Source organism: Cyprinus carpio, chromosome A9 (assembly GCF_018340385.1).
Source record: "Cyprinus carpio isolate SPL01 chromosome A9, ASM1834038v1, whole genome shotgun sequence".
Classification (NCBI taxonomy): domain Eukaryota; kingdom Metazoa; phylum Chordata; class Actinopteri; order Cypriniformes; family Cyprinidae; genus Cyprinus; species Cyprinus carpio.
In genome coordinates this window covers 9,612,032-9,622,533 of record NC_056580.1, presented here as the reverse complement: position 1 = coordinate 9,622,533, position 10,502 = coordinate 9,612,032, and the positions used below count along the sequence as shown (strand labels likewise).

The following is a 10,502-nucleotide window of genomic DNA, read 5'->3' as shown; positions in this document are numbered from 1 at the left end:
TCATTTAGAGGGAGAAGCCCATCTTTAATCCAACACTAACAATACCAACAACCACACTCTTAGAAAAAAGGTACAAAGCTATCGCCGGGGCTTTGTACCTTAGCTTACCCTTACATCCTTATTTGGTACCTTAAATAAATATTAGTACTTTAAAAATACATTTTAGTACCTAAAAGAGCTTTTCACACTTCAAATAGTTAACCCTGACTTGGGTCAGGATTTGGGTTTCCGAGGTAGTCAGGTGTGCCGTGGAACAATATCCTATCTCCCTATCTCTATTATATTTCGTTATTATTATTTTAAATCGGTGCTATTGGTCATCCTCAAGACTAATAACTGATAAGAACAGTGTTTTCTTTACTCAATAAACTCTAAAACGGCTTATGTTTTTTTGTGTGTGTGGGTGTGTTTGAAGAGAAGAGTTAGCAGTGAAAGTCCACATACCGCCTCAGTGATAATTTTGTACTTTTTGTGTGTATTATATTTTTGAAATCTGGTGATAAGAAAGACTGTGCATGCTGGTTCATGTCTGTAGCTTTGGGGTGCTTTGTGCCAAATTATATCAGTTTAATTAGATTAAAATTAATTAGACTAAAATTAAATTTGTTTTTATCAGTTGCCTCCATATAAATGTATCAAACTAAAAGTAACATTGCAGGAAAAAAATTCCTTCTTTAAAAATCGATCAATTCAAGGATTAAAAAAGGTTTTGATTTCTCCAGCTTGCAGCATCATTACTCTCTTTTCATTTTTATTTTCAAACCTATATGCACTGAAACAGAAACAGACATGCAAGCCTGAAACACAACATACCCCTGGAGGCTTTCTAAAGGTCAGAGTTAACGCTAATAAAAGAGTCACATTAAGGTTATGATGATGCCTTCATAACCTGTCAGTATAAAGCGAAGTAACTGTAAGGTGACAGAGTGAAGGTTATAGTGATGTGAGTCTGCAGATATGTGTCTGCCTTCGCCTCAGGAACAAAGAGCTGGATGCTGAATTAGGACAGAAGATGGTATTTTACTGTGAAATCTCTTGGAATCATTTACTCAACCCGTCAGTTTGTTCCCTGTTGTCTTTTATTTGGATCTCTTGCAAGCGCATGTTGATTTCAAACACCTAGTTCAATTTTTTGTATTTAATTTTTTTAGCTTTTATCTATATATGGGTGTTTTTCATAAATGAAAATGGTAATTTTATGCAATTTATTAATTACAAATTCTGTTGTTCTTAAATAGGTTTTATATTTTAAATTGACATTTTTTGTATTCATAATTATTTGACTGTTTTAATCTTGCATAAAAGGCTGTTTAATATTTAATATACAGTTCACGTTCGTGTTTAATCTTTTTTTATATAACCAAGATTTTAAGGTAGTGTTGTTGTGTACACAGCATTTTATTTAAAAAATTATATATATATGTATATGGAAACAGTTCTGCTGTCTAATATATATATATTATATTTATATATATAGAAAAATTCTAATAATATATATTCTAATAATATATATATATACTTTGATAATGAATCATCATATATTTGCATATGATAATTATATATATCACAATATATATAAATACTATTTATTAAAAATATATGTTTATATGTATATATATATTATTTTACTATATATTATGTATGAGATGAATCAAAATCACAGAAGTCTTAAATTTTATAGGAGGAAAATACTGTGCAGTTTATTGTTGTCTTTTTGTAGCAGTGGAACACAGTTTCTCAGATATGACCCTACCACACATGCACACATACACTCATATCAACAAAAACTCTTGAGATCAACTGGCCAATTACAGGACTTTCCAGACAGTATGCATATTATGCCATTTCGCTCGTTCTCCCTCTCGTTCTTCAGCCCACTTTCCGTTTGTCTTTCTGCATCATCCGCACATGTGATAATGGGTCATGGCAATACTGGGTGTGTGCATAAAAAGCCTGAGGCCATAAGTGAAAATGTAAGTTAGGGAAAGGGATTCAGTGAAATTCAATCTGTTTCATAGGCTTTACATAACGTCCTGCTGGTGCTGTGTGGACTCGCTGACAACCTGAAGCAAGAGAAAAAAAGGGCAATGATTAGAGCGACGGTGTCCGAATAGGATACAGATGATTCACATGCACGGATGGCTGCATATACATGTTGGGAAAACACAAAAGTGCTTTAAAGTGAATGGTTGATACTCAGTAATAAGGAACAGAGACAGCTGGGAGAGGCATTTCTGTAAGTTAAAACAGTTCATTTCCTGTTGGAAATCAATAGTGGGCTAATGCAAGGTCACATTCTTTGATAAAATAAATTCTCCATATGTGCTGTGCAGAAACACTCTGTGTGATCTTCAGATAATAACAGTGATACACATGAGAATTGGAGGATTCTGTAGTGCAACCCAGTGCTGGTTAATAGGAAACAGGACATTTTTTTTTTTTTTTTTTTTTTTGGTGAAGTGTTTGAAAACCACTGTAAACACAGATTAAACAAATGAGCCATGACTGAATTTACACACTGAGCACTGAGGGCATGCATGCCCTCATTTGTCCTAATCTAGAGTAAAATAGAGAATTATTTTGATGATAACCATAATGTACATGCATATTTACAATCCTAATGTGTGTTTATGTGTATAACACGTTTATGAGGATACGCAGCCTGTAAAATCCATAAATGACAATAATTGTATCAAGCAGTTACTAGCCTGTGTTACTGGCGAGTGTTTATGTGTGTGTGTTTGTTACCTCGCCATCCCGGGTCTCAATGGTCTTGATCAGAACTGTTTTCTTAGAGTGGACTTCAGATGCACGCTGTTGTTGCTGGTGGTGCTGCTCTGGGCTGGTCTCTATGGCAACAGTTAACAATCACGGCATTATTAAACTCACCCTCACATAGTTAATACATAAATACTGCATTATTGATGTCATCTTTAGTTTGGGTATTCAAACACAAAGCAGATGGCCAGGTAAGTATTTATCCAGTTTATCTGTCATCATTTATTCACCCTCATGATCTTTCAACCCTGTAAGACTCCCTTTCTACTGAGGAACACGTTTTTTTTTTTTTTTTTTTTTTTTTAAATGAGAGTCAATTGGGTCCAGAGGTGTTTTGAAACCCCAATGACTTGCATTGCAGGCCACAAAATACATAATACCTGTGTGATGTATGTTTAGAATGACAGAATTTTGGTGAGTGAACTGTCCCTTTAAGAAGTGTGAAAGGAGTTTTTCTTGTGAAGAACTCACCTCTGAAACTCAAGGCAGAAAAGGACTGCACAGGAAGGGAGATCCTGAAAACATGATAAATAATATAAAATAAAGCTTTGTCATATCAGTTTAGGGAGCAGTAAGCAAAAGTCTAAATACCTCCTATGTCTTACCTGCTCTCCTCTCCTTCCAGAAGCTTCCTGTAGGTGGCGATCTCCACATCAAGTGCCATCTTAACATTCAGCAGATCCTGGTACTCACGGAGATGGCGAGCCATTTCATCCTTCATTTTTGCGATCTCAGCCTCAAGGCGGGTGATGGTGTCCTGATAACTTCCGGCCTCACGGCCATTCCTCTCCTCCATCTCCCTCATTTGCCTCATCAAAGACTCATTCTGCAGACGGAATGACAAAAAGATGGAGAAAGTGAGAGAAAGGAAAGACAAGAAGTAGGGTGAAACTAATGTAGCCTATAGATGGAAGAGAAAAAGTAGATTTTAGATGATCTGAGTGGAATATTAATAAAAACTAGCGCTACAGTGGGCCATTACTGGCTCTTTGCTGAATCACATTTACTCATTGAGCATCAAGGGAAACATATTAAAGACTTCATGATTGGTAATAAGATGGATTCATGTGTGCTGAGCCTCAGCTAATATTTGTTTTGGCTGGGAAATAATAACCCACGCACAGAATCTTTAAGAACTTACGGTGCCCTTGAGAGAGTCGATCTCGCAAGTGTAGGACTGGAGCTGGTGACGGAATTCCATGGTCTCCAGCTTGGCTTGTCTGAGAGCATCATTATTCTTGTTTACTGCCTGGTTCAGATCTGACACCTGAGGGTGGAACAAAATAGCTTAGCTCTAACACCTGTCTACTTTCAGTCTAGATGCATAGATATCAATAAAGCCTTTTGTGTGTCTGTCCAAAATATCTGATACAGACCTTAGACTTGTACCATTCCTCAGCCTCTGAGATATTCTTGGCAGCGATAGCTTCGTACTGCATGCGGATGTCCCTGAGGGCGGCAGTCAGGTCTGGTTTGGACATGTCCATTTGGATCTGCACCTGACTCTCCTGCATTTGGTTTTGCAGCTCACGGATCTCCTAAAGGAAAAGGTAAACACAGAGACAAGGATTCAGAGCGTGCTTAAGTGTTGTCATTTTACTTGACAAGTTGAGGATGGGTTGGTGTATGAAGCCAGTGTCATTCTGAGAGTGGAGTGGAAATTGAATGTGACTTTCTTCAGTGGAATCCAGCATGTTGAATGTTAAGCGTATAAAACATACACCCTTAAAAAATAAAGGTTCCTTATTGGCATTGATGGGTCCATGAAGAACCTTTAAAATCCATGGAACCTTTTTATTAAAAAAGAAGGTTCTTTATTGTTGGAAAACGTTCTTCAGATTATTAAAATGGTTCTTCTATGGCATCGGTGTGAAAACCCCCTTTGGAACCTTTATTTTTAAGAGTGTCGCTGTAATGTTTTATGTAATTGTAGGACTGTGAAGCCTTGTAAGGCCTTTTACTTTTTCCTCCTCCCTTCTCACAGCTGTCTCAGAGAATCTGTCTCTGTTTAATTATAGGGATGCATCTGTTCCACCTGTTCTGTTGCTTTACACTGCCCCCTCACTGTCAGTGGGCAGCTGACACGCACACAGACACACATGTGATCATTTTATCCTTACATGTCAAATAAAAAAGCAGAGAGAGCATTTAAAGAACTTGACTTCAGAGCCTCATGAGTAAAAGGTCAGTGTATGTGTTGTATGCTGGGTATGAGAGTGGGGGAGGTTGCAGACAGAGACAGTGAAAGAGATGAACAGTAAGTCACGTCTACATTTGGGAAGTATTGAGGAACGTAACTTTAGATGTATACAAACCTCCTCATGGATCTTCTTGAGGAATGCAATCTCTTCATGAAGGCCTTCAATACGTCTTTCCAGGTCCAGCCTGGCCAGAGTGGCAGCATCTACGTCCTGCATAAAGCACAAGAACAACAGGAAGCTTCAATTTTGGTATTGCCAATAACATTTTCTGTTTCCCCCAAGGTAACACTCTTAAAAACTGACAACATTTTGCTAAAAACTAAAGGTGACGTAAAGAACATACAGCTCTAAAAGCAGAGAGGTTGTTCTCAGCTTCCTCTTTCAGGTGGATCTCCTCTTGAAGTCTGTGGAAGAAAGAGATATTAGAGTCTTTACAGAATTTTGAAGTAATCAAATGACTTAAAATACTCCTAAATGTGCTCTAACTAGTCTGTTAAGTCTTTACAGTTTAAGCAAGATGGTCTTTAATGTATATTGTAGTGTTTGTTACACAAGAATTCCTACATGGCCAGAAATAGAGGTGTCCTGAGTGTCCTCTGTCTTTGAGAAATGCTGAGAGAGACTTGTGAAGATGTCATTCCTTCATGCGCAGAGATCAAGATGGAACATTACATTCTCACATACTGCTCGGAGTCACACATGGCTTAGGTTTAATGTAAACATCCCTGAGTCTTTTGAAAGAGGCATGCTGTTAATGTGGCACATATCTGGTTTCACGAATGTAATTGTTGGCAGTCAGATGGCATCTGATATTTTCATCAGAGAGATGAAGGGAGTTGTGCCATAAATCATACCATACCATACAGATTTTTCTTTAGGCCCTATGGTCTCTAAAAAAAAATGGAGAGCTAAAATAATGATATTAAAGTCTTTTTAGTTGTTTTTTCATACAATGCTGGGTTGCAATAACATAGCTATAGCTGCATGTCATATAATGACTTCTATATGATCTCTATATGTCATTTCAAAGCAGCCCACCATCAGGTTCACTTTGAACAATGTCTGTCAATAGCAACTGCTGTTGGTCGGCTTTAAACAGTTATCATTAATTACTGCTGATAATGTGGGGTGGTTATTTTGGGTCCCTTGAGTGCAATGCACTCAGACACACACACACACACACACACACACACACACACACACACACACACACACACACACACACACACAAAAAGATACTAGAATATAAAAAAATATTTTAATCAAAAACACACACACACACACACACACACACACACACACACACACACACACACACACACACACACTATGAGGGAGATAAGGGTTATTTTTAGGGACACACATTCTCTGCAGTGCTGGGGGGTATATCGAAGAGGCTAATAATAGCAGGTTAATCTGGGCAGTGTGTAATGTGACTCTTGGTCCTTTTGCAAATAGGAATAACACTCTTATACTCTTTCCAACATCATACACAGACATGAGTTACACCAGTGGTTGCTGTTTGCGGTTACCGTATCTGACATAAGCTTTATGTCTGAGGTGGTCCTGACCTCTGAACTTTCCTGTGTGGTCTCCATTTCCTGTCTAGTGCTTGTGTTTTAGAAATCTGACCATGATGTCATTGTTGGAGAACCTGAATACATACCAATCATATTGTTCTAGAATGTTTTGGGGAGAAGTTTAACAGTTATGAATAGTAGGTAGATTTTTCCTTTTCTAAGTTCCCAATTCAATGACGTACACAAATCACAAGCTCAATCATGACTTCCAGTACACTGTGCCTTCTTCCTGGACTCACATACACACTTAAAAATAAAGGTTCTAAAAGGGGAATTTTTTTAATAGCGATGCCAGTAAAGAACCATTTTTGGTTCCCAAAGAACCTTTCAGTGAACAGTTCTTACAAGAATATTTTTACTTAGTGTGAAGATTGAAGAACATAATCTAAAGAATGTTTAAGTATCTTTTGTGGATTTGAAAGGTTCCACGGATGTTAAAGGTTCTTTATGGAACCATAGATGCCAATAAAGAACCCTTATTTTTAAGAGTATACTATATAATAAAAGTCACTATGACTCCAAAAAGTAAGCAGTTATGTAGTGTGAGAAGATTGTCAGGATATTGAAGATCAGAGCTAGTGTTTTGTCAACAACTATGGCAATATCCTTTTATTTCAAACTTCAGTGAAGATGAGCACAAAGCTGTCAATCTACATTTAGTAGAAAAGTTACCTGAATGAATCAAAAATTAGCCTGTAAATTAACCTGAATGAATCAAATGGTCAAAAAGCTAAAATGCGTAGCCTTAAATACTTCTTGAAGGTCTCACCTCAGTTTTAGTTTCTGCAGGTCATCGGCCAGGTTGTCCCTCTCTAGCTCAATGCGGGACCTCTGATTGGTCAGTGCATCCACCTGTCTGCGCAGCTCTCTCATCTCCTCCTCATACATCTCTGCGATGCGGGTGGGCTCGCGGCCCCGCAGACGTTCAATCTCCACGGACAAGGCTTGGTTCTGCTGCTCTAGGAAGCGTACCTTCTCGATGTAGCTGGCGAAGCGGTCGTTGAGATGTTGCAGCTCTGCCTTCTCATTAGTGCGTGTATTGAGGAAATCCTGGTTCATGGCGTCGGCCAGATTGAAGTCCAGCTTCTCACCAAGGCCAGCGTAGGAACGGACCTTTGATCCACCACCAAATGAAGAGCTGGATGCACGGTGGCTGGAAAAAATGGGCGAAGAGGCCGTCTTGGTCATCTCATAAACTTTGGAGGACATACGAGAGGATCCAGAGGAACCTGCATGGCCAGAGAAAACGGAGGAGCCCACGCCTGAGCCGAAGGTACGGCGGTAAGAGGAAGCCGTCTCGGCTGAAGCTGAATATGCCCTGCTCATGACTGGGTTTGTATGGTTTGCAATGCCGGTTCGCTTAAGGCAGTGTGGTAGAATGAGGGTCAAGCAGCAAAGCTGGACTATATATAGTGTAGCTAGCACCCCATCTGCCCCCACCCACATTTTTCTGTCACTGTTATCACCCCACACGGTGGCCACTTCTCTCTCTCTTTTCTAAACCTCGCTTCCTCAGCTGTCATGAGGTCTGGTTTCCAGCAGCTGGGTGGAGCAAATGGATGGGCCATGAGGTGGCACAGGTCACGTAGAATGTGCTGTCATTTCTTTTACACAAGAGGATGCTTAACATGAGGAGCTCTTTTACCAGAATAAAAATCATTTTACATTGATCATTTCTACATGGGGTTTTGGCTTGTGTAGACTTATATTTTTAGTTTCAACATATTTCCAAACTTTGGCTTTCACCTTTGCACAAATAACTTAAGGATACTTCCCTTTTAAGCCACTGTCTTCTAGTTGAAATATTATTTGAATCTGAAATTAGATTTAATGCTCATGGTGTATTTCGGTCATTTTGACCTGGAGAGGATTTTCTTTTTCCCAAAAGAAGTTAGTGTTATAGCATTTAACTAAATCGTATTTACATTTCTCACACAGAGAATAACAAATAAAAATTGATAGTTTTAGTTCTTGATAATAGAAGTTTCATTTTTGGGTGAACTATCCCTGTTTAGGTTTTGCTTTGTTAAACACAGAAGATTATAACCTCATCATAATTAATCCTGTGACATTTTGAGTTCAAGCTAGAAAAGAAAATAACATGAGTGTGTTTTGATTAAATATGCCCTTCTTGCTTTAACTTTAATAATATTAAAGATAAAGCTAAATGATTTCCAGATTAATATGAGTTTAATTATAGAGCTCTTGCAGTGTGAAATGTATTTCCCTGAATCTAATGTATTTGCCTTAAATGCCTTCAGCTATATAAAATAGTATGCAATCATGAGAGGAGGGCTTAATATTTTAGTTATACCACATCATCCTTTCAATGATGGAATGTTCTTAATTTGTTCTTCTTGTGTCATAAACTCCTACATTACACCTGGGAAGTAATGTAACTGAGCACAATCTCTGTTACTCCAGCCCCCGTAGTTCTGGCTGTTCCCCAGGCTAACCATAGTGCCTGAGAAGCCAATGTTACTCCACAGCTGCTGTCAAAGCTATTAATAGACTTCCAGTCTGAACCCTGTCACCAGGCTGCTTCCTAAGGGCCTCTTGGAAAAAGAGTGGACATGATGGGGCAGAGACTCAACAATCTCATAACACTTTATTTAGACTTGTTGATACAGAATACAAACGTGTAAATATTAATGCAATATGAGTTAAATCTTTTAGATATTTTATATCTCTGAATGCATCTGTGTGAATGCAATGTATTGTGATCTGGAATGTATTGTCCCTGGTGTAACATGGTCAATAGAGTGAAGTAGCAGGGGGTGGGGGGTCTTTTAGTTCATTATTTTCAGCAAACCAAGGGCACCAGTGCCAGGACGCACAAATTGGGGGGCCATTTATATTTCTAGGCTGACAGGTTGTGGTGAAATAAAAAAAATAAATGCACAAATTATTATTTGTGTGTGTAGTATATATCTAATGGAAAGGATAGTCATTCAAAGATAAAATGTTCAGATTAAAAACAGCAAAATTACCATTTAAGATCTTAATTTAATCTGACAAATGTGTTTCGTCATCACAATGTTTCATCATTAATCAAAATTATTTTCAGCACATGATGAGAGCAGCCTCTGAAGATTCCTGGATTACAGAGCAATTCTGAAACAGGCATGTGTCAGATGGGAAGATGATAGTTTAAAAATGAATTCTGACAAGGTCAAAACACATGGAGTTTATGTTGCCAGGTAACCACAACAGAAATTCATCAGTGCTTCAGTAACAGCAGCTGTCAAATCTATTTATTTAAATAAAGATGCATGCCATGATATTTATCGGTTAAATAACTTACATAGTTTTCTAATTCCTTAATTTGAAATAAATATATAAAATGAGACAATAAACAGAATTAGTTTTTTTTTTTTAATTCCTTATTTGTAAGTCCGTTGTATTTTAGATGACAGTGCCATAAAAAATACATTACTTATAGTATCTAAAGAAAATTGCTTTGTTAATTGCTTTGTTTTTATTGAGTCACTGAATAAGAAATTTAACTAAAACATAATGTCTGCTAATGTGGCGTCTAAATGCCAGGACATGTGAAACCACACATAGGGTTTATGGGAAGTGGTGCCCAGTAGGTCATCTTTCAAAAACTCCCTCTGGCTGCCTTAGCAACCTACCAAACAGACATACACAGATTCCACCAAGGTGAAATGCCACGCTGCGGGGATAAAGGGGAAAATGGCGAGATTTCGGGACAGAGATTGAAAGATGTTAAGTATGCAAGGGTCTCTCTATAAAACATTTACATATAGAGCTGGACTTGAGGCCACATCTCATTAGACCTTCACATTTACAGTCAGAACAAAACTAAGAGGGAAAACAAAAATCAAGAGGATGATTATTCAAAATATTTTGGATAGTTTGGAAAAATATATTTTTTAAACATTTTGGTGTGAAGCTTTATATTGTGCATTGCAGCAAAGAA

At 37.9% G+C, this 10,502-nt stretch overlaps 1 protein-coding gene across 1 annotated transcript; it reads right to left on the bottom strand.

The window, feature by feature from the left end:
* Positions 1 to 1,673: 1,673 nt before the first annotated feature.
* LOC109090682 (desmin-like) lies at positions 1,674 to 7,953 on the bottom strand. Its single transcript, XM_019104513.2, has 9 exons — positions 7,329 to 7,953; positions 5,323 to 5,383; positions 5,094 to 5,189; positions 4,155 to 4,316; positions 3,920 to 4,045; positions 3,384 to 3,604; positions 3,250 to 3,293; positions 2,749 to 2,849; positions 1,674 to 2,063 (listed from the first exon to the last, which is right to left on the bottom strand). Exons 1-9 carry the CDS (start codon positions 7,883 to 7,885, stop codon positions 2,022 to 2,024), a joined length of 1,410 nt encoding a protein of 469 aa, XP_018960058.1. The 5' UTR covers positions 7,886 to 7,953; the 3' UTR covers positions 1,674 to 2,021.
* Between the last annotated feature and the right edge of the window lie 2,549 nt (positions 7,954 to 10,502).